Source organism: Trichomycterus rosablanca, chromosome 13 (assembly GCF_030014385.1).
Source record: "Trichomycterus rosablanca isolate fTriRos1 chromosome 13, fTriRos1.hap1, whole genome shotgun sequence".
NCBI lineage: Eukaryota > Metazoa > Chordata > Actinopteri > Siluriformes > Trichomycteridae > Trichomycterus > Trichomycterus rosablanca.
The window spans coordinates 9,293,529-9,320,360 of NC_086000.1; the positions used below are offsets into that span (position 1 = coordinate 9,293,529).

General features: G+C 39.0%; 2 protein-coding genes across 4 annotated transcripts in view; one reads left to right on the forward strand and one right to left on the reverse strand.

Annotated features, from left to right (window-relative positions):
* On the forward strand, nucleotides 1-25,584 carry adam17a (ADAM metallopeptidase domain 17a). 2 transcript variants are annotated; one of them, XM_063006880.1, is made up of 19 exons: nucleotides 1-115; nucleotides 3,008-3,140; nucleotides 3,504-3,637; nucleotides 3,727-3,815; nucleotides 5,294-5,471; nucleotides 8,124-8,254; nucleotides 10,708-10,794; nucleotides 11,546-11,656; nucleotides 14,426-14,570; nucleotides 15,807-15,898; nucleotides 16,140-16,292; nucleotides 16,668-16,867; nucleotides 17,034-17,137; nucleotides 18,348-18,482; nucleotides 19,577-19,707; nucleotides 20,669-20,747; nucleotides 20,834-20,922; nucleotides 21,019-21,075; nucleotides 23,787-25,584. In XM_063006880.1, exons 1-19 carry the CDS (start codon nucleotides 1-3, stop codon nucleotides 24,132-24,134), a joined length of 2,511 nt encoding a protein of 836 aa, XP_062862950.1. In that variant the 3' UTR covers nucleotides 24,135-25,584. The 2 variants fall into 2 exon arrangements, with proteins under 2 accessions (XP_062862950.1, XP_062862951.1); XM_063006881.1 differs by lacking the exons at nucleotides 1-115; nucleotides 3,008-3,140; nucleotides 3,504-3,637; ... (2 more) ...; nucleotides 8,124-8,254; nucleotides 10,708-10,794 and adding an exon at nucleotides 11,034-11,143.
* Nucleotides 25,572-26,832, reverse strand: part of iah1 (isoamyl acetate hydrolyzing esterase 1 (putative)) — a 10,478-nt gene continuing 9,217 nt past the window's right edge. For both annotated transcript variants that reach the window (XM_063006883.1, XM_063006882.1), the window contains one exon: nucleotides 25,572-26,029. In XM_063006883.1, the coding sequence (XP_062862953.1) occupies nucleotides 25,856-26,029 (174 nt within the window). In that variant the 3' untranslated portion in view covers nucleotides 25,572-25,855. The remainder of the gene's footprint in view (nucleotides 26,030-26,832) is intronic.

Here is a 26,832-nt window from a genome sequence, read left to right on the forward strand (position 1 = left end):
ATGAAACTGTTGGTGGTTTTGACTGTAACATTAGCGCCTTTCTTGGTGAAATGTGCTATTAATCCCAGATCAGCTACACAAGAGCTGAGAAAACAGGAAGAACATGAAGAATTTGGTAAGTAATGTTAACTAGCGAGCAAATTTCAGATGGTGTGGATGTTGGTTTATTAATATTACATTTCTTTATTTATTAGGCAGTTTTATAATATTATTAGTTGTTAAACAGCATTTGAAAGATTAATTAAAGATTTTAATACACTAAATAGCAAAAAAAATGTGGACACCTGACAGTAAGCCTTATACATGTTCATGTTACAGGTCCAAAATCATGACTTGCTTTTGGGAAGGTTGTAGGTAGGGTGGCCAGCCGTCCGGCTTTTCAGTTGCCAGTCCTCCGCCCATGCAGCGCTAGGACGGACACTTAAAAATCCTCCTTTTGGAGTGAACTGGTTACAATTTTTGATCAATATTATCTGTCACTGGCTCAGGTACATGTCAAAACAAATGCTCGCCCACCACTGGCCAATCACAGAAGGCCCGCCCTCTAAATGCCAGTCTGTGATTGGGTGGTTGAATTTCGCTCGCTCGCTCTGTTTTGCACACACCTCTACTTGAGACAATTAGTAAACTTTTGGAGACAGCGAGGAACAGACTTAAATATCAAAAGTAGACAACATTTAGTGAGTAAAACAGTAATTTGTTATAGAATTCTTGCTTAAATTGATCAAAAACTCTGTTATATGTGTTATGGTTTCATTCTGTGTGTTGCAGTATCATGTCCCCCTGTTCCTGGTATGACGTCCTCCTTTTGGGGTGTAATGTTCTCCTTTTTGTGACTATGAATGTGGCCAGGTCTAGTTGTAGGGCCAGGTCAAGTCAGGTCAACTTTATTTATAAAGCGCTTTTTACAGTAGACATTGTCTCAAAGCAACTTTACAGAATCCAGGACCAACAGATACAAAAACAAAACCCCTGTTGAGCAAGCCGAGGGCGACAGTGGCAGGGAAAAACTCCCTTAAAATGACATGGGAAGAAACCTTGAGAGGAACCAGACTCAGCACGGACCCCCATCCTTATTGGGTGGCCTGGAGAATAATTTGAATAAATAGGATTTACACAATATCATACACACACAAATTTAAATGAACTTAAAGTTATAACTAGCAAAAAATAATTGGAGTTATTATTCAGTCCAGTCTGTGATAAAGTCTGTAGTGAGTTCTTGACATTCTTGGTGCAAACACGCCAGGTTCCCGTCACATCTGGCAGGAGCAGCATTGTTCACACGGCAGTCTCGACTTCATTCCTTAAATCAGGTACTGATTTATGATGAGAAGGCCTGGTTGGCAATTGACCATCAGGTGTCCACATACTTTTGGTCATATAGTGTTTCAGGAGAGGATGTGTAATGCTAGAGCCTTGCAAAAATTCATCTGCAAATAAGTTAAAGTGAATGGGAGGAACTGTGATGTGTCTGAAGATGTATCTGTGTTAGAAATAAGAACTATACTAACAAAACTGACCTTTTGAATTTAAAGGCTATTAAATATTACAACCCCAAATCAGAAAAAGTTAGGACGGTAAACATCTACCACTTTGTAATGTTGACATTCCTTTTCACCACACTTAAAAGACGTTTTGGCACCGAGGAGACCAAGTGATTTAGTGTTTCAGGTTTTATTTTGTCCCATTCTTCCTGCAAACACGTCTTAAGATGTGCAACAGTACGTGGTCGTCGTTGTCGCATTTTTTGTTTCAAAATTCTCCACACATTCTCTATTGGGGACAGGTCAGGACTGCAGGCCAGTCCAGTACCCGTACCCTGTGTGCAGCATGTAGTTTTGCATTGTCTTGTTGAAAAATGCATGGACGTCCCAAAAGAAATAGTACAGACTACAAAGATTCACAGTAAACAAACAAGTACCTGCATAATCACAACAACACACAACAACAACAGGGTCTGTTGGGGATGTAAGTCGGTATAGATTGAAAAGTATAAGTTGTAAAGTGGACAACAGTGAAGACATAAATAAATGTGAGGATAGTTATAAAGTATACATACAATCCCAAATAAAGATTTTGACAAAGCTTTCCATCAGAGCTAAGAAAGGACATAATTTCACTGCACCTGAAGGGAAATGGATATAAGAAGATTTCCAAGACCTTGAACATTCCTAAAGACACCAATGGGAGTGTTGTACAGAAGTTCCAGACTTGTGTTGGCCATGGGAGAAAGCACAAAATTTCTTTCTGAGGCCTTAGCAATCCCATCAAGACAACAAAGAAAAATCCCAGTATTATTGCAAAAGACGTATATAATGACCTGATGAAGGCTAGATCAAATGTGTCGGTGGCAACCATAAGATCTTCCCTTCCCAACAAGCAAGGACTTCATGATAAAAGCCACTATTGAACAAGAATCACAGGAAGGGTCAAGTGGAATACACTAGAAGGAATTTGAATAGGCACAGTTCTTTGGAGCTGCAAATCAAAACCAGAACTGTTTGGCCATATAAATACTATACCAGAAGAATACTATCCCCACTCAAGTACAGAGGTGGGATAATTTTAATCATTTTAATAAATATCAAAACAATATTTGGTCCTTAAGACCCTAATGCTGATAAACCACAATAAATCTTGTATCCACACTATGCTCCAACCCTCCAAATTACTGTACAGGCCATGAAATGAAAAGTCATGCTCATTTATATTGCCACATAACATTTTCCTACTGAAAGTCTTTACTGCTCACAAATCAAAACATGGGAGGTTCACTAATCTGTGCACTCTCAGTGCTGGTCCCAAGCCCAGGTAAAAAAGAAATAGTAGAGTTGCATCAGGAAGGACATCCTGCTAGTATGTAGACCAGAAAGATCCACTGTGGCTATACCTATACATGGGAGCAGCCGAACCCTCTGTTCAAATTTAATGTGCTGCATGATTGCAGTGTGTTTGAGAGCAGTATATGAATTTAATTCACTTTGTCTGCTTTACTCTGATACAGAAACTCTCAGTTCCATGTTGGAAGACTTTGATGTGCTCCCTGCGTCAAGTCTTCAGCTACACTCCTTGAAGAAGAGGGACATTGACACCCAGTCACATGTAGAAAGGCTAGTAAGCTTTACAGCTCTGAAGAGGTAATCCATTTTTAACATCGACATATATACACTATATGTATGTGGACAATTTTCCTCACTTTAGTTGCTTTAGTCATATTTGTTTCTATGGGTGTTTTTAATGATTTATTATAAATTATGTGCTCACAATATGTGGAGATGACTTTCTGTGGTCATGGTATAATATTTTATGGATTATTTGACAGCAGTAATGGTTAGACTTAAATTCTGAGAGTTTTTTTATAGTCTATGCTGTCATTTTACTGTTAAAGTCATAGTTTTGTAACATTTATTAATGTATAGGTTTTTTGGCAAAATAATTCATGAAATTCAGTTGATGTTGGATTGTATGTTAAGCTTAAGTCTGTTTTATCTTTTTTAAAGGCATTTTAATTTGTACCTGAGCACCAACACTGAGCTTTTCACAGACAATTTCAAAGCGGTTTTTGTTGACAGCCAAGGACAAGAAGAAAATTATGATGTTAATATACAGAATTACTTCAAAGGGCATTTAGTAGGTAAGATTTTCATTTAAATTCAAGTGCTGCAGTGCAAGCAGTTTGATTCTAGATTCAGAACCTGAGAACTTTGTCTCGTGTTTTTTTAGGTGAGGAGAATTCGCGGGTGCAGGCCCACATAGATGGGGACGAGTTTTCAGCACATATTCTTACTGATGAAGCTGAGTATAACGTGGAGGTAATTTCGAAGTACAGTAGGAGCATCAGCTTTTTTTCTTAACATCTCTAGCTTGGAGCATTAGTGGGGGGTTTTTTCTTGCTGCTGTATTTGGGAAAATTCTAAGCAATGTGCAAGCTTGATTGTTTTGTTGTTACATATTGGATATTGTCTCAATTATGTTAATAATTGTTTTTTTACTGAATACTTTTATGTAACTATAACAGCCTCTATTGCTTTGGGAAGGCATTCCGTATCATTTTGGAATGTGTCTACGTGAAAAGGGCTAATTTAATCCTTCAAAAACTGAATTTGTAGGGTCAGGCACTGGTGTTGGATGAGAAGGCCTGGCTCACACTTGATCCCAAAGGTGTTCTTTAGGGATGAGGTCCGGGGTCTGTTCACCCCCTAACTAAACTCATCAAACTACGTTTTTTGGGCTTTGCTTTGTGCACAGTGGCACAGTCATGTTGGAATGGGGAAGGGCTTTTCCCCCATATTGAATATTTCCCATATTGAAAGCATATAATTACATTTAATGAATTTGTACAGTTTTATTTATTGGCGGTGGGGGGCGGCACGGTGGCTCAGTAGGTAGCGGTTCGAGTCCGTTCTGTGTGGAGTTGGCATGTTCTTTCCGTGTCTGCATGGGTGTCCTCCGGTAGCTCCAGTTTCCTCCTACAGTTCAAAGACCTGCCTGTGAGGTGAATTGGAGATGCAACATCCCGTGTCCAACATGTCCGTGACTGTGTTTGACATTAAACTTGTTAACTGATGAATTTTGTGTATCGAGTAACTACAGTTTCTGTCATGAATGTAACCAAAGTGTAAAACATGACGTTAAAATCCTAATAAGTAAATAAATAAATAAATATTGGCAGTGGGTGTCAATAATTAGATATTGAACATATCTTTGGTTATGTTGTGCATTAAAATATACCTTTTAATCTGTGATTAGCGGGCAGCACCGTGGTTAAGTGGGTAGCACTGTCGCCTCACAGCAAGAAGGTCCTGGGTTCGATCCCCAGGTGGGGCGTTCCGGGTCCTTTCTGTGTGGAGTTTGCTTGTTCTCCCCGTGTCTGCATGGGTTTCCTCCGGGTGCTCCGGTTTCCTCCCACAGTCCAAAGACATGCAGTCAGGTGAATTGGATCTACTCATTGGATCTTGAGTAACTTCCGTTCCTGTCATGAATGTAACCAAAGTGTGTAAAACATGACTAAAATCCTAATAAATAAATAATTCTGTGATCAGCCTTTCTAATTTTCGGTATTGGGTCAGTATTATGGATTCACTATTGTTTGTCTTTATTGACTGATTTTTGCAAAAAAAAATTTTTTAATTAAATCAATGTTTGATATTACTGTGCAGCCAATCGAAATTGTCTGTCACTAAACATCCACAGAAACCTTGTCTGTAACCTGTGAATTTGTCCAAATGTTTAGAAATGACAAAAATTATACAAACATTAACACTAATAATTTCCTGTGCTTTTCTGTTAGCCTTTATGGAGGTTCACGGAGACACTGTCAGATGGTCGATTGCTGGTGTATCGCTCAGAGGACATCAAGAACATCAGCCGATTGGCCTCATCTAAAGTATGTGGCTACATCACTGCTGAGGCTACAAAGCTGTTGCCGGAGGAAGCTAGAAAAGCCATGGAGACACAAAATATTGAGGGTAAGTCTTTGAAAACTAGAAAGAGTAATTTTGCAAATGGACTACAGAATAAGTAACCTCTAACTCTTAGAATCCTGATCCAGACTACACAAACGAGTCGTTAAAAGGAGACTTTATGTGCATTTTTATTTTTTTTTAACAAAATCATTTGCATTTACGTTTTTACATTTTTGGCATTAAGCAGATGCTGCTATCCAAAGCGACTAACAGTACTGTGACAGTAAACTGTATAAGCAATTGAGGGTTAAGGTCCTTGCTTCCAGTGACAGCCTGGCAGTGGTGGGGCTTGAACCAGTGATCTTTTGATTGCTAGTCCAGTACTTTAACCGCTAGAAATACCATGTATAGAAAGGCATTGCTAAATGAAGAAGCTAAGTACCTGTTTGTACCTTGTAAGGTATATGGAGCTGCTGTTGTCATTTACTAATTGCAAGTCCAATTTTAATTGACTTGGCTCATTTATCTGAATTTAGTCTCTTCCAGGCTGTTAATTGCTGATTAACAGCACGTAGCAGCCATGGTAGCAGAACTGCTCTTACAGTGGTTGGCAGTATTGGGAGTTTCTGTTATTTTGCCCTGTTGAATTCATATTTCTTAATATTTGTACATTTTTACATTTAAATTGTAGGCTGTTTCTAAGACTTTATAATTTATTGAGGAAGGGGTTGCCAGCTAGAGATGCAGTGGTGCCTAAGTGTATTTTTATAAAAATAACCACAATTACTTATTACTTAGCACTGTTGACAGTTTGAGATTTGTCATTAGACCATTAAAGTCACTAAACTCTTTACGCCTGCTCATATTTCCTATATTCACCATGTGTACTATCATCAGCCAACATCTAATATTTTCTTGACCTTGATAAGCATTAATGTAAGGACATAGGCATTGCCGCTCACATTTTTGTGTAATGGTGATTAGGGGTGGGCGATATAATATTGTTCACGATAATACCGGTATAGTTGTAAACTCGATATGATTTTTGCCATATCGCGATATTGTTAGCAAACGCGCGTCACTCGCTCTCAAGCGCGTAACAGTGAAATAATGGCGACCAATGCAGAGAGTAGTACCGGAGTTAGCACTTAGGATGAACTAGTCCCTACAAGGGGAGCTACATCACTAGTGTGGAAGTTTTTCATATATCGAAGGTCAGACTCCAAACAGACGACTGTAATTTACAAAAATACTGTGACGACAAAAGGCAACATCAAATTTATTTCACCACCCAAAGCAAAAGCACCGGCGTGAGTACGAGGAGCGTCAGTCACTGCGTGAGTCCGAGAACGATGTGAGAACAAAAACTGTGTCAGTGAACGAACACAGAATACACAGGTTACCATCTGAGAACGTTTAAAACACAACAGCACTAAGCGGAACGCTTTCCTTCGCGTATGAGCATGGAAACTGAATCACTGAGTCAATGAGTCAGAAACGACTCTCTTCAGACTAATTATTCATTGGAACCGAATCAGAAAACTGTGCTCTTACCTATGTTAAAGATTCATTTGTTTGACTGTGAGCAAAACAACTCCGGTTCCAGAGATTCAGATGTATGAACCAATCAGAGCTTCAAATTTAGACAGACACGCTTTCATTTTGCAGTGATAGCAAATCATGATCAAATATTAAATTTTTTTTGGATTTTTTGATGCTCATTTATTTGAAGTAAAACAGACATCATAAATGTGATTGTGAGATTCTGCTGGTTTGTTTAATATAAATATTGTCAATATTAATACAAATACAGTCTGTAATAATACAAAATATAAACACTGTAATTAGTCAGAATGTATCAGAACTACAATAAAAGTTTTAAGAGAACTTATAAACAATATAAGGTAAAATATCAGCAGTGGCCTGCCATTGTACTTGAAGTTTACACTATATCGTATCGTATCGTTGTCGCAAAAATATCCCAAAATATCGTGATATTATTTAAAGGCCATATCACCCACCCCTAATGGTGATAATGTTTTGCATATTCCTTCTTCCCAGTTACAATTACCTTGCACCTGATACCTGCTGTCACTGGCCCTTTTTTTTACACCAGACAGAGGTGGATTTTCACAGAGCCAGTCATGCTATGCCTTATGTGTACCTCCACTGTTATTCCGATGCCTCCACTTTTTTGTCAAAGAACAAAAAAAACTATTTGTGACAAAAACTAAAACAATATACTGTCTATAAGCTGCTGCAATGTCTGTTTTAATACAGAGTTTTCAGAGATTATTTGTTACCTATGCTTCACTGAGACTTTTTCTGGATTTGGTTTGTTTGACACTGTTCTTAAACCATCAAGTCCTGTTCCTTGAACCACTGGGTCCAGACATATGCTCTTTTCTATCTTTTGCTGAAATGAAATTTGGACATATTGTACTGCAACATGCCAAAGACATTTACTTGACCAGACAGTCCTAGTGCTTTAGAAGCAGCATTGTGAACCGCTGGATGTGTGTGGACAGAAAAAGCATGACATGAGCAGCCACAGCCTTCTGTACAATAGCGGTTTGTTCCTGGAATTGCCGTGGTATGAAATGCTCATGGTAATTGGTTTTGGAATGGCGCCTCGCAAGGGTTTGACCTCTGCAGTAAATTAGAGAATATTCTCTCTATTGTGACGTATTTCTCACAGTGTTGTGTTTTGTGCAGAAGGCAGCCAGAGGGTGAAGAGGCAGGTGAATAAACATGAGAATAACACTTGCCTATTACTGCTGGTGGCAGACTACCGCTTCTACGAGCACATGGGACGTGGCGAGGAAAGCACCACGCTTAACTATCTGGTAAACACTACAGGCATAACCCACTAAAAAGATGTTAAGGCTTTTCACAAGAGTTTAGTGGAAATTGTCTTGTCATTGAGTGAAAAGAACATTTGTAAGATCAGACATTGACGCCGGATGATTAGAACTGGCTTGTAATCTACGTTCTAATTCATAAAAAAGTCAGGGCTCTGTGTGGGTCACTGAAGTTTCCTCATACCAACCTTCTCAAACCATTATGGAGTGATGATGGAACAGAAACAGTAATTTCCCCCAAAGTGTTACAACAAAGCTGGACAGATATAGTTTATTTTATTTCGTTGATTTTATATAAATGTTAGCAATGGGTGTGGTTAAAACACTTGAGCACTAACTTTTGGCCACATAGTGTAATTCAGCCATAGATAGAACAAATATTAGCAGTTCCATAATCCAATTTTTTTAACCAAAACAAAGAATGAAAAGAGATATCAGCTTTAACCTATCTCGCAGGTAGGAAATATAAATGAAAATATAAAATGGACCAAAATATAAAGACAAGATAAAGTAGACAGATACATGATGCCTATTGTTGCCATTAAATGACACACATGTGTTAAACGTGGCGTAAAACCCCAAATAAATAATAATTAATTAAAGCTGCTTTTTTAAATCCTGCTCAAAGGACAACAGGCGGTTTTCAAATAAAAATACTGTAATATTATTATTGAATTGGATGAATCCTTCTATTATGTACCTTACTCAACGCTTCACAAGTTTTTTTCCCATAAATGTATTTATTATACAGTGGGGCCAAAAAGTATTTAGTCAGCCACTGATTGTGCAGGTTCTCCTACTTAGAAAGATGAGACAGGTCTGTAATTTTCATCATAGGTACACTTCAACTATGAGAGACAAAATGAGAAAAAAACAAATCCAGGAAATCACATTGTAGGATTTTTAAAGAATTTCTTTGTAAATTATGGTGGAAAATAAGTATTTGGTCAATAACAAAAGTTCAACTCAATACTTTGTAACATAACCTTTGTTGGCAATGACAGAGGTCAAATGTTTCCTGTAAGTCTTCACCAGGTTTGCACACACTGTAGCTGGTATTTTGGCCCATTCCTCCATGCAGATCTCCTCTAGAGCAGTGATGTTTTGGGGCTGTCGCTGGGCAACACGGACTCCACACATTTTCAATGGGGTTGAGGTCTGGAGATTGGCTAGGCCACTCCAGGACCTTGAAATGCTTTTTACGGAGCCACTCCTTCGTTGCCCGAGCGGTGTGTTTGGGATCATTGTCATGCTGGAAGACCCAGCCACGTTCCATCTTCAATGCTCTCACTGATGGAAGGAGGTTTTGGCTTAAAATCTCACGATACATGGCCCCGTTCATTCTTCCCTTAACACGGATCAGTCGTCCTGTCCCCTTTGCAGAAAAACAGCCCCAAAGCATGATGTTTCCACCCCCATGCTTCACAGTAGGCATGGCGTTTACTCAGCATTCTTCTTCCTCCAAACACGACGAGTTGAGTTTTTACCAAAAAGTTCAATTTTGGTTTCATCTGACCACATGATATTCTCCCAATCCTCTTCTGGATCATCCATATGCTCTCTGGCAAACTTCAGATGGGCCTGGACATGTACTGGCTTAAGCAGGGGGACACGCCTGGCACTGCAGGATTTGAGTCCCTCTCGGCGTAGTGTGTTACTGATGGTAGCCTTTGTTACTTTGGTCCCAGCTCTCTGCAGGTCATTTATCAGGTCCCTCCGTGTAGTTCTGGGATTTTTGCTCACCGTTCTCATGATCATTTTGACCCCATGGGATGAGATCTTGACCCCAAGGAAGATTATCAATGGTCCATTTTCTTACAATTGCTCCCACAGTTGATTTATTCACACCAACCTGCTTGCCTATTGTAGATTCACTCTTCCCAGCCTGGTGCAGGTCTACAGTTTTCTTCCTGGTGTCCTTCGACAGCTCTTTGGTCTTGCCAAGGTTGAGTTTGGAGTCTGACTGTTTGAGGCTGTGGACAGGTGTCTTTTATACAGATAACGAGGTCAAACAGGTGCCATTAACACAGGTAACGAGTGGAGGACAGAAGAGCTTCTTAAAGAAGAAGTTACAGGTCTGTGAGAGCCAGAAATCTTGCTTGTTTGTTATTGACCGAATACTTATTTTCCACCATAATTTACGAATAAATTCTTAAAAAATCCTACAATGTGATTTCCTGGATTTTTTTTTCTCATTTTGTCTCTCATAGTTGAAGTGTAGCTATGATGAAAATTACAGACCTCTCTCATCTTTCTAAGTAGGAGAACTTGCACAATCAGTGGCTGACTAAATACTTCTTGACCCCACCGTAGTTATTAAATTGCTGTTTTTGTCTGTGCCTAAAGAAAAGCATTATTTATCATGCTTCATCATGATGGTCACACCTATTCCTAAAAAGAAGGTAAATTTAGTAGTCAATGTTTTTGGTTTCTTTCAGATCGAACTGATTGACCGTGTGGATGACATCTACAGAAACACATCGTGGGATAATGAGTATAAAGGCTATGGTGTGCAGATTCATGAGGTTGGTGTTAGAAATTCGGCATACAGGAGTCAGGAGACCAGGACTTCGTCCAAAGAGTCTTTCTTAACACATACAGATGTATGGGCGCAGCTTGGAAGACCAACAGAATCTTACTAGACATATTTTGGGAAGACTTGATCTACACAAGAAATGAGGGGGGGGATTAGGAAAAAGAGGAGGAGGTTAAGGGAAAAGGAAATGACAATGGAGAGGGGGACTACAAAAGTGAACAAAGGGGTATTGGTTTTAATGGGTAATACAAGATACAAGAGGGGGGTCAGGATACAAGATGACAAAAGGTGTGAGGAGAAAGGACTAGGTGTCTGTAGGAGACGGGAAAAGGGAGTAGGTGAGGGGTAAATCTCTCATTGGTCAGTGAGTTATTGTTTAAACAATGTCCAAAAGTGATTGTTAGGCAACAAAAAGTGATATATATAAACTGCATATTTTTGTTGCCTAACAGTCAGCTTCTGTCTTATGACTTTCTATCCATAGCTCTTCATTACTTCAGCTTGTTTATTAGTAGCCGTGCTGCACCATTCTCTGCTGATTCACTCACCACATGACACTTTCTCAAAATAACAAACTATTTTAAGAATGAGTTCATGTGTGATTTTATTTTCATGTGTCATAGCTCTGTTTGTGATGTCACTCACTGTGACTCCACATCATCTTCATCGTTCCTTTTTCTATTAATGTTTTGTATTCTATTTAAGAGAAATGTACTAATGCCTTAGTCATGTTCTGACAGATCATCATAAACAAGTTCCCAACCAGTGTGGCTTCTGGAGAGCTCCATTACAATATGAAAGGCAGCCCAGTACCAGACCGGGATGTGTGGGATGTAAAGAAGCTTCTTGAAGTGAGTTCTCCTGCCTAAATAATAAATACACACATGGTTTACATATATTTGTATGATCTTAATATGTGATTTAATGACTACTGTTGGTGGCTTGTCTATGTCCATATAGATAGAGCTAAACTGCTTTCATTAGAAAGTGTAATGATCTCTTAAATGGCCAAGGATGCATAAAAAACCCAAACTATAGCTTGGAGGATATTTGTCTGGATGATTAAGTATAATCCAGTAACCACCAAAAACGAGTGTACTAAGAATGACGACATAGGTAACACTGTCCACAGTGAAGCAGCCTTCCTTTTTCTATATTATTATGTGATTTTCTCCCAATTTAGTGAAGTCAGTTTGTCTTCCGCTGCTGGGGATCCCTGATTTTTTTTGCAGTTCAGGAGGGTATTTTGCTGCTCACGACTCCTCCGACCCGCGTGCAGCCCTCAACAGGGGCCCTCTTTCACCCATGCATTCTGCACATACGCCTCTCTATCTGCTAATCACGGTCCTTACACAGCGTTTGAAGACCCCGCCCACATAGCCCGGTCATCCCTTTTTGCAGGCACTGCCAATTATGCCTGCTAGATGGCTCTCAGCCGACTGGTGGCCACGCCAAGTTTTGAAGCGAGGAGTTCGGAATATCCCACTGTGCCACCTGGGCGCTGGATGCTGTTTTTTTTAATTTTTTTTTTATTTGCATTAGGCTCAGGTCAATTTGCTGTTAAAGCAATAAAGTGGGGGAGATGTCTTATCAGTGATAGTAAGATTGGACCATGAACATGTGAGCACATGTGAGCACGCACACGGAATTGTTGTCTTCAAATCAAGACTGCCATTTAATGCCACTTTTAATTAAAGAATAGATGTGTGCATAGTGGTGTGTACATGGGCCAAACTGCCGGTCTATGCCAGTGTGCACTAGAACGACCTAAAAATAGGTCTAGTCTGTGCCAACTTTATTTAACTATGTTACTATAATTGGAGTGTTGTAAGAGTAAAGGACAAAGATTTGAATCAGTTGTGATTGCTGTTAGATTCTCTGTATGTTGGATTTTGCAGTGCTGCATCCAGTGGTTTTGGCAGGTCTACACAAACCTGTGCAAAAATATGAGACATTTCCTTAGCTTGTAAGGATGTGTGTGTATTAACATACAGTGGGGGAAATAAGTATTTGATCCCCTGCTGATTTTGTAAGTTTACCCCCTTACAAAGACTTGAACAGTCTATAATTTTTATGGAAGGTTTATTTTAACAGAGAGATACAGAATATCAACAAAAAATCCAGAAAAAAAACATTCAATAAAAGTTATAAATTAATTTGTATTTAATTAAGGGAAATAAGTATTTGATCCCCTACCAACCAGCAAGAATTCTGACCCCCACAGACCGGTTATGTGCACAAAAGGCACACAAATTAGTCCTGTCCCTGTATAAAAGACTCCTGTCACAGAATCAGTTTCTTCCGTTCAAATCTCTCGACCACCATGGGCAAGACCAAAGAGCTATCAAAGGACGTCAGGAACAAGATTGTAGACCTGCACAAGGCTGGAATGGGCTACAAGACCATCAGCAAGAAGCTTGGTGAGAAAGAGACCACTGTTGGTGCGGTCATTTGAAAATGGAAGAAATACAAGATCACAGTCAATCGCCCTCGCTCTGGAGCTCCATGCAAGATCTCACCTGGTGGGGTAAGAATGATTCTGAGAAAGGTGAGGTCAGCCCAGAATTACACGGGAGGAGCTTGTCAATGATCTCAAGGGAGCTGGGAGCAGAGAAATGCTGGATATGACCCCAAGAACACCATCCCCACTGGGCATTTCTTTGCCTCCAAACACGGCGAGTGGAGTTGATGCCAAAGAGCTCATTTCTGGTCTCATCTGACCATATCACATTCTCCCAAGCTTTCTCAGAATCATTCAGGTGTTCATTGGCAAACTTCAGACGGGCCTGTACATGAGCCTTCTTGAGCAAAGGGACTTTGCTCGCACTGCAGGATCTCAATCCATTACGGCGAAGTGTGTTACTAATGGTTTTCTTGGTGACTGTGCTCCCAGCTCCCTTGAGATCATTGACAAGCTCCTCCCGTGTAATTCTGGACTGACCTTACCTTTCTCAGAATCATTCTTACCCCACCAGGTGAGATCTTGCATGGAGCTCCAGAGCGAGGGTGATTGACTGTGATCTTGTATTTCTTCCATTTTCGAATGATCGCACCAACAGTGGTCTCTTTCTCACCAAACTTGCTGATGGTCTTGTAGCCCATTCCAGCCTTGTGCAGGTCTACAATCTTGTCCCTGACGTCCTTTGATAGCTCTTTGGTCTTGCCCATGGTGGTCGAGAGATTTGAACGGAAGAAACTGATTCTGTTACAGGAGTCTTTTATACAGGGACAGGACTAATTTGTGTGCCTTTTGTGCACATAACCGGTCTGTGGGGGTCAGAATTCTTGCTGGTTGGTAGGGGATCAAATACTTATTTCCCTTAATTAAATACAAATTAATTTATAACTTTTATTAAATGTTTTTTTTCTGGATTTTTTTGTTGATATTCTGTCTCTCTCTGTTAAAATAAACCTTCCATAAAAATTATAGACTGTTCAAGTCTTTGTAAGGGGGTAAACTTACAAAATCAGCAGGGGGTCAAATACTTATTTCCCCCACTGTAGATGTTGGTTGGATTACTGATTATTTGGATATAAATATATGTAGTATATTGCTAAGTCGATAAGTCGTGAACGGACTGTGCAGCCTATTAATTATTTATTTGTTCTGCCCTCTTTAGCAATTCAGCTTCGACATTGCAAACAATGCTTCGAAAGTCTGCCTGGCTCACCTCTTTACATATCAGGACTTTGATGAGGGTACACTCGGTCTGGCATATGTAGCCTCCTCAAAGGAACATGCCTTAGGAGGACTCTGCCCAAAAGGTATGGCTGTGTTTTTTTTTTAATCCACATCTTAATACTAGGGCTGTCGTGCTAACCGCAATTTTGAAATATCGCGGTATAGACCAGCCAACCGCAGGGCATGCCAAGCAACCGCAACACCGCAGTGTTCACGGTTTTTTTTTTTTTCTTCTCTTTTTTGTTGTTGTTGTTGCAGGGTCCATCTTGTTTTATACGCTTACATTCGGGCGTAATAAATGTTAAATAAATTCATAAAGAAAATGAACTAAGAGCGACATTTTCCCGCAACCTGTTCGCATGCGTTGCTGCTGAGTGTCAGGCTTTGTGTTTTAAAATGTAAACAATCGCAACAGGAATTATAGGCAAGTTTATTAATGATTAAATTGAGTTCACACTCAATAAATACTTGTAATTTAGACTATATTCAAACAGCCTTGGCGTACTAAAACACTTAATGATATTAAAGTTAATATGGCATTGCAGCCTGCAAATATTCTCTTGCTGGCTTGCTGGAATGATTTAAATGTATTTTTTCGTTGAATAAAAATTTATTGAAACGAATAATAACTTGAAATGTAGTATATATTGTTATGTTAATTATACCTACTAAATAGATAGTTTGTCGCATTGTAAAGTCGCATGCAGGTACAGTACACGTGTATTAGTGTAACGAGCCCCATCACAGAGAGTTTTAGTACCGAGGGGAACATCGCTACCCCACTCAGATCCTCTCTAAACCACATCAGATGAACGTGTTGGTTCTTCTAGCGCGCATGATAACGCAGGTTTAAACTCTTACAGACTTTATTCTATTTTTTTTTACCATATTTTGATTAGATGTGCATTTAAAATATTTAGCCTAAACACTTTTTTTTTCGTTTCACAGTGTATATCTAGCCTAGGCTAGAAGCTTAATTTAAACCTTTTTTAATAGAGAAAAGACGCGCATCCCTGCTCTGTTCTGTATTTAACAATAAACACGCATTTCATTGGTCTTAAAGCTGTCTCATCTTTGTCATTATAAAGCAATAATATACCGAATCATAGCCTAACAATAAAGCTTGTTTATATAGCTCTAAAATCCAGATAAATTAAGTAATTTTCAAAAACAAAAAAAAATGGCGATATAACCGCATACCGCGATATTGAGACAGGCTGAATATTGCAAGGGGAAATTCTTTCACCGCGACAGCCCTACTTAATACACACATTTAAAAGCAAGATTAGGCATGACGTGTTCTTTTTTTTTCCCCACAGCCTACTACCCATCTCATTCAGTGAAGAATCCGAGCTACCTAAACACGGGGTTAACCAGCACTAAGAATTACGGCAAGACGATTCTTACAAAGGTTTGTGTGCAGCAGGAATTCACAGGCATAGTATACTAGCATTGATTTTCTTATATTTCAAATGCATTAAAGTTACATTCATGGCATTTAGTGGATGCTTTTATTCTAAGTGACTTACAGTTTTGACCTAACTGGTGGAAAGTTTATGGTGGGTCCTGAACCAGCAACCTTCTGATTGCTAGTTATGCACATGAACTAGTGAACTGCCCTTGTTGAACATTTTGTTGCTTTTACCATGCAGGAAGCAGATCTGGTAACAACTCATGAGCTTGGACACAACTTTGGGGCAGAGCATGACCCAGACCACATAGCTAACTGTGCACCAAGTGACGATCAAGGGGGCAAGTTTGTAATGTACCCTATTGCCGTGAGTGGAGACCACGTCAACAACAAGGTATTAATCTATATATGTTGCATGCTTTATGAATTTATAGTGGCTTAAATGCCTTTTTATAAATGGAAATGTATGGAAATCCCAGCAAGATGCTGTCTGATGCTGGACACACTGAAAGATTGCTCATTTGCATAACAGGAAACGATGTAATATGTGTTCAGGACATGCAAAACTCGAGATACACGAGATAATGTAACTTGATAGGATCATATGCAATACAGGACACAAAGCCATTAACAGCGACATAATAAATAAAATAAAACTTGAAATCGGCCAATGTAATTATTTCCTATTTATAGAGCTCCTACAGACCCTTTGACACTCTTGAAATGCCTCTTGATTCTGCTTCATGACTCAAGTCTTCATTTATTCCAGCGCTTTTCCAGCTGTAGTAAGGACTCAGTAAGCCGGACTCTGAGGGTCAAAGCTCCCATTTGCTTTAAAAAAAGGAGCAGGAATCTATGTGGGAATTCTCGGGTGGAAAAAGGAGAGCAGTGTGACCCTGGGCTCCTCCATCGCAACGATGACCCCTGCTGCACACACGACTGCAAGTTTAGAATGGGTGCAGATTGCAGGTATGATATGGAGCAGAGCATTTCAATTCCATTCCAAACTATGGAAACATACATCAGTTTATGACAATTTCTTAGTTGGTAACAAAAATGAGCCGCACAACATAGCAGTGATACAGTGCTGTGTAAAGGCCTAGTCTGAATACCTACATTTTTGTCTGTTCCCCAGTGACAGAAACAGTCCATGCTGCAGCAAGTGCAAATTCCAAGAAGAAGGAAAGGTCTGTCAGGAGTCCATCAATGCAACGTGTAAAGCCACTTCAAAGTGCACAGGTGATTTAAAGTCTCTTTATTTGTTCAGTGTTTCAAATCACAAGACCATAGAACATAATACATACAGTGGATTCACAGGTTTTTAGACCACTTGACTTTTGCACACTTAACAGTGTTGTGCATTTGATTTTGTATGAGTATGATTGCATTTTACCCATCAATCTACACTTAGTCAACCATAATGATGAAGTGAAAATGTTGTTGTGTCTTAAGTCAATTTGAGTCCACCTGTTGTAATTGCACTTGATTGGGCATAGTTTGAACAGGCGCACACCCAACAATTTACACAATTAGAAAAAAACAAGCTGGGAAGTTCAATAGGCAAAATATATACAACAATATCTAAGGCTTTAGGTGCCCCCTTCTTGAATTAGAATAAGCTTAGCACAACCTTAAACTTTTTGGCCAAATTGGGCATTGGTACAAGAATGACCTTGGTCGGGAGGTAAAAAAAAGAACCAACTGTCACTTTAACTGAGCTCCAGAAGTCCTGGGCAAAGATAGAAGAACCCTAGTTAGTTAGTTAGGTGTGATGGACAAAAAATTACCACTGGGCAGATCAACAAGCACTATGTCTGGCCAAAAATGGGCACTGCACATCACCTGCTAAATACCATCATCTAATACCATACAGTGAAATATGGTGGTAGCAGCGTCATGCTATGGGATAATTTTCCTGGTCAGAGAGACTGACAAGAATAAAGTGAGAAATGAATGCAGTCAAATACAGAAACATCCTAGAGAAGCAAAACTGCACCCTGAGCGCATATAAACTTTGGGGTGACAGTTCACCTTTTAACACAACAATGGCCCAAAGCATACAGCCAAAATACCACTGGATTGGCTTTTAGGGCTAGTCTCTAAATGTTCTTGAGTGGCACACCAAAGACCAGACTTAAACCCTGTCTAACATCAGTTGAGAGACCAGAAGATAGGAGGTCACAAAAGCTCGCCATTCAGTCTGGCAGAGTTTGAGAGGATCTGCTATGAAGAATAAGACCAACTACCCAAATCCAGGTTGTGCACATTTAAGAACATTTACAGCTGCCAAATTGACTCTTCAAAGTATTGAATATAGGGTCTGAATGCATTTGTGAATAAGAGTTCACAAAATAAAGTGTATGAAAAGTCAAGGCATCTGAATACTTTCTACTTTATCTACTTTTCTTCTTATCAAATAATGTTCTTTTAATAATCTTTGTTTTTTCAGGCAAAAACAGTGAGTGCCCACCCCCAGGCAATCTGCCTGATGGCACAGTGTGTGTGGATAAGGGTAAATGCCACAAGGGCGAGTGTATGCCTTTCTGCGAAGCTACACAAAATCTCAGCTCTTGTGCTTGCAGTGGTAAGTACAGATCTATAGACCACTGACCAAGTTGTGCGTCATTCTGTAGTCCTTGTTATGCCCATATTTGGAGACCCGGGTCTAAGCCCGATTTTCTATGGCAAAAATGAATGGGGTTTTCAAAAAAATCGGCTCAAACGCATCCTGTGCTAAATAATGTTCAGAACCCTATACGTTTTGTCCTATGTAAATTTTTCTCCTGTACATCACTGGATCCTCTGAATTACGAGGTTGTTAAAGGATCGTAATACTAATAATGCTACACGAAAGCTAATGCTACTGCGCATTAATCAGACGTCACTGAACTACACCGATCGAATCGACGGAATGAGCAGCCCGCTTTTGGTGAGTGCAACCAAAGGCGTAACACCCGACCGTCCTTGCTTTCTACTTTAATGTAGCTAGCTACTAAAAATATGAAGTAAAACTTGTGAATATCACTGCACTGTTACACTGGTGAATCGCGCTGCTTCGTGCGGTTGTTTAAGAGGCTTATAAAAGAAAAAAAAGAGAAAAATTTAAGAGGCTTCCAGTCTTTTGACATCAATTCAGTGCGCAGTAGCATTAGCTTACATGTAGCAATATTCATATTTTGACTCTTTAACGACTTCATAATTCAGAGGATCCAGTGATAATAGACAGAAGAATCTCCATAAAACAAAACGTAACACCTCTGGAACATTTTTTATGACTACAGGATGCGAGAGGCAATTTGCGAAATCTCCATTCATTATTCCCATTTAAAATTTCTCTTAGACCCGGGTTACCAAATATGGGCATAACAACATGGCGTGAACTACAAAATGACGACACGACTTCAGTAGTCTATAGTGAGAAGATGTTTCTATCATGTTATACGTTAAGTATTGGATCCACCAATTTAGAACCAAGTATTTTGCACAAAAATATTATAGATATAAAATATTGTTATTTATATGCCAATTGCATGTTTGACTATGTGTTATCAGCTTTGGTACCTGCTGTCAGTTTCATATTGCTGACTGAACTTTGGATTTACCACTTGAATTATACTAATCTTTCTGTGATGTGAAAATCCAACACACCAACCTCCTACTTCTTCTGCTTTGTTTTAGCAATAGAACAATCATGTAAAGTGTGCTGTAGGAACCTAAGTGGAGTGTGCATTCCTTTTGTTTCTCAACTTGGAGATTATCTGTACCTGCGTAAGGGCAAGCCCTGCACCGTTGGTTTTTGTGATGGCAGTGTGAGTATTTAAATGTTTTACTTTCTTGAAAGAAATACCCATATTTCTCCCTATTATCAATATCTTCCAATCCCTCCTGCTAGCTATATCTCATGGTGGCGCATTACTCTCTTTGGAATTTACAGTTCACAATTGTCTGTGTGTGGGAATTTGTGCCCATTAAGTCAATTAAACATTCATGAGAGCCGCTCAGGTGGCGCAGCGGTAAAGTACGCTAGCACACCAGAGTTGGGGTTTCGAATACATCGCATCGAATCTCAGCTCTGCCTTCCGACTGGGCTGGGCGGCTGCATGAACAACGATTGGCTGTTGTTCAGGGTTAGAGGGTAAGAAAGTCGGATCATAGGTCCTCATAACTGGTGCAACTGCGGCCCCTGCTGGCTGACTGATGGTGCTTGCACAGGGCTGAGGAATAATGCTGATAAGGGTGTGGCTCTCTGTACACAGTGCCCGTCGGTGTATGAACTCGACTCGTGCAGGTGAAAAATGCAGTCTGTACTGACTGGAGGGGGGCGTCAGTTGAGGGTAATTGGACATGACTAGATTAGGGGAGAACAATTGGGGGAGAAAACACCAAACTTATTAAACCGTGCCATTATGGACATCGCTTTGTGCACAGAGACTTTGCTGCCACAAAGTCAAAGCTTAACATTTTTTAATCAAATTGATTTTATAAACTTGATTTGAAGCCAATTGCAATGAAAGGGTATTCCTGCATTGCAACCATTCCTGACCATCCTTGATAAAAATACTATTTTTTAAACAAAAGCCTGAACATACTGGTTTTGAAAGTCTGGGATTCAGAGCTTTTTGTACATGTACATGTATAAAAGTGAGGTGTACCCTACTGGTAGAGCTGCTAACTACAAACTGTTAGTCTAGCCATATCACACACCCCTGTAATGCATGTTTTGGCAAAGCTGATGATTTAGACATGTTTATGAATGCATGTTTCTTACAGGGTAAATGCATGAAGCAGGTGCAAGATGTAGTTGAGAGGTTGTGGGACTTTATTGACAAGCTGAACATCAACACATTTGGTAAATGACTTGACTTCATCATTTCTTTACTTGACTACACACCACTTGTGTTGACTTTGACTGCTAACTCTGCCTTATATATTTAGGGAAGTTTCTTGCTGACAATATCGTGGGCTCAGTGGTGGTCTTCTCCCTGCTATTCTGGATCCCTCTGAGTATTCTGGTGCACTGTATGGTACGACTATCATTATTTAAAAAAAATAAGAGATCTTTACACTAAATAACAGTTGTAGATCAGATATGGATTTTCTTTTCTTTACGATGTTCGTAGGACAAGAAGCTGGACCAACAGTTTGAGGAGAACTCCAAGCCTCTGATATACCCCAGTGTAAGTAAAGTGCAATATTACCAACACTATGTACAGGTAGGTCTGTCACAGTTATGATTTGCTCCATAGCCATGACACATCCGCATACCGATATCAAAACACCCAAAGTGCTGGCTGGCATTTTACCTCAGTATATGTTAGTAGGAGCAGTTAGCAAAATCTAAACACGTTTTGTGGATGAGTGTGTCTGAACATTTCACCTGTGGCTCCACTGTTTGCTCTGAGCTTCGTGGAACTGCAGCAGATGATGGTGGAAGTGTGTAGTAAAGCTTAAGGTGAGTGCTTAATTGGAGTGTAGTGTCTTGGATTGCTGTGCACTTGCTAGCTAGTTGGTGTGTAAGCACGGATGAAGCCACACTTGTTTGATCAGTGTAAATGGCCAAGTATAATCTAATTTTTTATATAGTCTTTTGATGTGGATTTGAATGATTTTCAGTTAAGTGTCTTCTTAAGTGCATGTTTTTTCTAGATATGTTTTGCATGGAGGTGTGATGGGAAATTACAGCAAAATTGTAAGTTGTTTAGGGGTGTAACTAAAGCAATCTAGCATATTTATTAGGTCGTTACTAAACATGTGTAAAACACCTGTAGTTTTTTTTTTTTTTAATTAAGTACTGTACTGAGGGTTGGGCAATATGGCAATAATAATATAAAGTATCCTGAGATACCCGATAACTTACAAAGAAGTCATAACCATACACCCCCCCTCCAAATATTCAGACATGCTAAACATATTCTATTCACACATTTGTTGATATGGCAGGGATGTTTTAGAATGGCAGGAACCCCCATCCCCTTTCCCAATAGATTTGGTACTTCCCCCACCCATCCCAATGTTTAATTCATGGCTACAGTCTCGGTCATTACTGTATTTTATTGATTACTGAATTCGGTTGATTTGGGCAGTTGTAGCACTAGCAGTTAAGGTACTGGATTAGTAATCAGAAGGTCACTGGTTCAAGACCCACCACTGCTAGGTCGCTGCTGTTGGGCCCTCGAGCAAGACCCTTAACCCTCAATTGCTCAGACTGTCACACTACTGTAAGTCGCTTTGGATAAAGGCGTCTGCTGAATGGCAAAAATGTATATGTAAATGAACCTAGAGCAGAGCTAGTGCAGTTCAAACACGCACCATGCCACCTAGCGCTGCCTTCTAATGCGAACAGAAGAACTTTTTACATTAATTTCGTTTTAATAATAAACAATGGAACTATTAAGCTTATGCTGACATAAAACAGATTTCTGTTTTTAATGTTTTAGAGTCTGACTGCTGCACATGTCTAAACGTAGATATTTTTGCATCATGTTCGAGTATGAATATATACCTCTGCTCATTGCATCATTTTATCATAACTACCCTAATTTGCTTGTTCAGTTTGTACTTGTAATGAACTGTTTACTACAGAATCTGTATAAAAACTACATTCTGAATATTGAACTATTTTTACATTACCTCAGTGTTCACTGTAATGCTGATTTTAATCAATAAAGTACAAAGACTTGTGGATATAAGATAAGTATTCTGCATAACAGTAGCAGAATACACAGACTGTCCTCACATTGATGAGCCAGCTCCCCCTACAATAACTCAAGATCCCCCCCTAACCTTTTTACCTGCACTGGACTCTGTTTCATTATTCACACATATGTATATATTACAATATATAGTGTTTGTATTATATTGTAGTAATTGTATGTATAATAGTAAGTGCATTGCATAGTAATTTTTTTTCTTATTCTTATTCTTATTCTACTTTTATTTACTCTACTCTAATTGTACTACACTGTACTGGAGCTGCTGTAACACTTGAATTTCACCCATGGGGATCAATAAAGGAATCTTATCTTATCTTATCAAACTCGTTAATGTGTTTATATTGAAGTGGGACGCTATTATCTTGTTGGTTATCGATCAACTGTCGACTACGGCCAAACTTCAAATTTTATTCACTGATACAAGTAATAGATTGGATGTATATAACGATACATATGTTAAATAAAAAATAATGCACTAGGGTTTTTTTTTTTACGTAGACCAAAATTACTTACACTACATTTACCTCAGTGACACGTTTCAACCAACCGCTATTTACTGGTCGCTAGTTGGCATTAATAACCTGTTCATGAGTAGCGGGGTTGCCAGATTACAAAGTATGCCATGCAAAATGGACATAACATGACTAAATGAATTAGGATTTCTTTTATGATGAATACAGATTACAGCCAAATCACATAGTTTAAAGAAATGAATAAATTAGCTATCATCATGTATGTACTTTAAGTCTTATTAAAGAATATTAGCTATCTGTGCTCAGTTAGCTTTGACCACATCATGCCATTGCTTACCATTGGCATTATTAATATTTTTGTATAGTATGCTAGTTGGGATTACTATATACATGTATTGAATAACTAGAATGGTGGGCTGTATTGGAATGATAAAAAATGTTATTTAAATAACCAAGTAGCTGCGGAAATCAATTGTCAGATTATAAGTGTGCATGTGAATCCAGTCTACAGTGAAAACTTTTAAGAAGGACATTTTTTGCCATATTGCCAAGCCCCAGGATCAAGTTCATTTTGTTCACCTTATTATTAACACTCAGTTTTCTCTTTAATAAAGAGTACTAAATAAGAAAAACAATGTTTTTATACATTCACATAATCGGCATATACTTCATGTTAAACCTTTTTCTCTTTCCTTCTCTCAGAATGTGGAGATGTTTAGCGGTTTAGAAGGACCTCCCAAGCGTATCATCAAGGTTCCTGCTCCTTCTGTTTTAGCAGCCCGACCCATGCAGGAACAACCTGCTGGCAGCAGCACCTCTCCCGGTTCACAGACCTCCACTTCAGAGCCCAGACCAGATCCTCCACGTATGGCCACCATCGAGGAGGACTCCAGCGGCGACTCTCCACAGGGGGCAAACTTCCCTCCGAGCACCGCGCCAGCCAAGTCGTTCGAGGACCTCACCGAACATTCACCATTAAACCGTCAAAGCAACAGCAACAGGCGATTGCAGAGACAAGGACGTGTTGAGAGTAAGGAGACGGAGTGCTGAGAAGCAGTCTTTTAATTTGCAATTCCGCACTTACTTTGCTTTAAGTATGAACTTTGTCTCTGCACCTACTCTGTAAGAAGCCTTATTGTATGCCATGTAACAATCATTTCAAATACTGTAGTGCAGCTGTAGTTTCTTGACTGCTGATTATTGTTGTTTTAGTTATAAAAATGTATGTTTTGCTTATAATTATATTTTAAACAGAGGTGCAGTAGATTGATGTATCATGTCAAATACAGACACTACTGCAAGTGCTTTGTCTGCAGAACCTCACTGAAGGGAAAAAAGAAAACGTCCATCTCACTGGTCGGTTCATTGGAAAACTGACTTTAAACACATCTGTACTTAATGCATCTAATTATGCTTGTTACTTTTGTAATTGTTTTTTATAACGGTAATCACACTCCATATTTGTGGGCATGATTGAGACTAACTGAGCACTGAAATGCTCTAGCCCAGTAACATAGATATGTCCCAGATGATGTAAAGCCACCAAACTGCAAAATGTCACAGTGGAACTATAGGCAAACACCTACTCTTCCACCCTGTATGTGTAGTTATGATAAGGACAACTAGAGGGTGGGAGCTAGCACCAACTAAAATAAAAAGAAACTGGGTTCTGTTAATAAAACATGGCTATTAAGTTAACCTAACCAGTAGTCACTTGCCAGATTGCTCATCAGTGTTAAAACACCAATCATTAAGGTCCATATAAAATGAAGGGTTCATACTGCTGGTCATCTACTACTAAACTAGGCTCTACATAAGACTTTCCATTAGGGTGATGTGTCGATTTATGCCTATCTAACATCAGCCATTGGTTTCAATGTTTATACTGTGATAGTTAGACCCTTAAAGTGATGTTATGACCACTTACAAAATGCAGTGCTGCTTATAGTACATTGATTGTACACGGGTTGTTTACCCCATGTTCAGTTAATATGATGAAAGGCACAGCAGTTCTGTCCCGTATCTCTGCTGTGCTATAGTAGGTTTATTTACTGTGTATTATATGATTCATTTATAAAATGACTGGAACAGTTCAATAGAATAATGACACTGAATTCTATTACAAACTCTCAGCAAGTATTTTGTGGCACTGTATTTTGTATATGTTTTGGTAAAAAGTTGCAGATATGTTGCTATGATTTCATTTCATTCAGTACTTTACCTTGTTGAACCTTGATACTGTATTTTGTATTTTTTCTTCTTATATAAATATATAACTGTTACTTAAGTATAAAACATATGGTTTTGATAATGTCAGTGCCAAGAAGATTTTAACATTTTATTGTGCCATAAAACTGGAATTCTATTTTCCTCTGGTGTTTAACACTGTTGGTGGTAAGCCAGACACAGTTACAATAATGGTTATCACTTGTGTATTCTGGATGTAGAATTCTTTATTGAAATTGTATGAATCCACAAAAAATAAACTTTCTGCACCACAGACTCCTGGACTGTTTTATTTTTTTTAACACTGTATACCTAATTCCATGAGCTAAAATCCGTCAGTTTTATGAAATTGCTTAAAATCCTATAACAGTAACAATAACTGGATTAGAGTTGTGCATAAACATACTGTGCTGAACATCGATCACTAGCATGACTGGCTTTCTGGAATGCAACTTGAGTGCAAACATCATTAACACAGTTATTTTAAATAACCAGTAAAAATGCTTCTAACTCGGGTTGCTAAAACTGGCTCAGATCTATTTAGTCTAATCAGACAGCAGGCTGTTCTCTGGGTTCTTACAGTCCACATCAGCCCAGTAAGGAAGGATGAAGGGTAGATGAGCCACTTTACTCTCTAACAGTTTCCACACATGCTGGCCAACAAACTGGTTACCCTTCTCAGAGAGGTGCAATCCATCGGAGAGATAGACTGAGAAATCCTGAGGGACAGAATGACATATTTAGATTTGTTTATAACCAAATAAATTTACTTCTATAGAACATTAAGTAACTGACAGTTAGATAGATGTAATTGTAGTGATTTTACTGCTTTTTTTCTTTTGTCTTGTATATTTTTTATATACCATGCCATGCCCACACTCATTCTGCTAGCTTGGAAAGGGGGTAAAGGGATTTTTTTTGTTAGACAATCCTATTGGTTCAAACATAGGGCATGGTGAACGTGCTCATTGGCAGCTAGGTTTGTAAAGGTTAATAATTAAATGTAAATAGGTGTAAAATGCATTTTTTAGCTTTTAATTAATATTCTAAGGGTTTATCTTTTTTGTTAGTTTTTTGTCCTGCTTATTTCTGTGGGACATTTTTAATTAAAATTGCCATTTGTACCCATTAATCTACACCTAATCACTTATAATAATAAAGTAAATACATATTTTTAAGTTTAGATTAAGCATAGTTTGGACATGCACTCATAAAGTTCGAGGAACCGTCTGTGGATCTCCCTGATCAAATTGCAACAAGGCATAGATCAGGACAAGGTTAAAAAAAACAACACCTAAGCTAATACCATCCCTTCAGTGAAACATGATGGCAGCATCATGCTTTAGTGGTGCTTTGCAGCAGAATGGACAGGAACCTTTAAAATTCTCTCCAGAGTGCACCCAAACTCAGACTGGAGTGACAGTTTACCTTTCAAGACAACAATTACACTTAAGTGGATCCAATTAAACATATGCGGAGAAATATCCTGAAAATAGCAGTTAAGAGATGCCCGCAATACAAT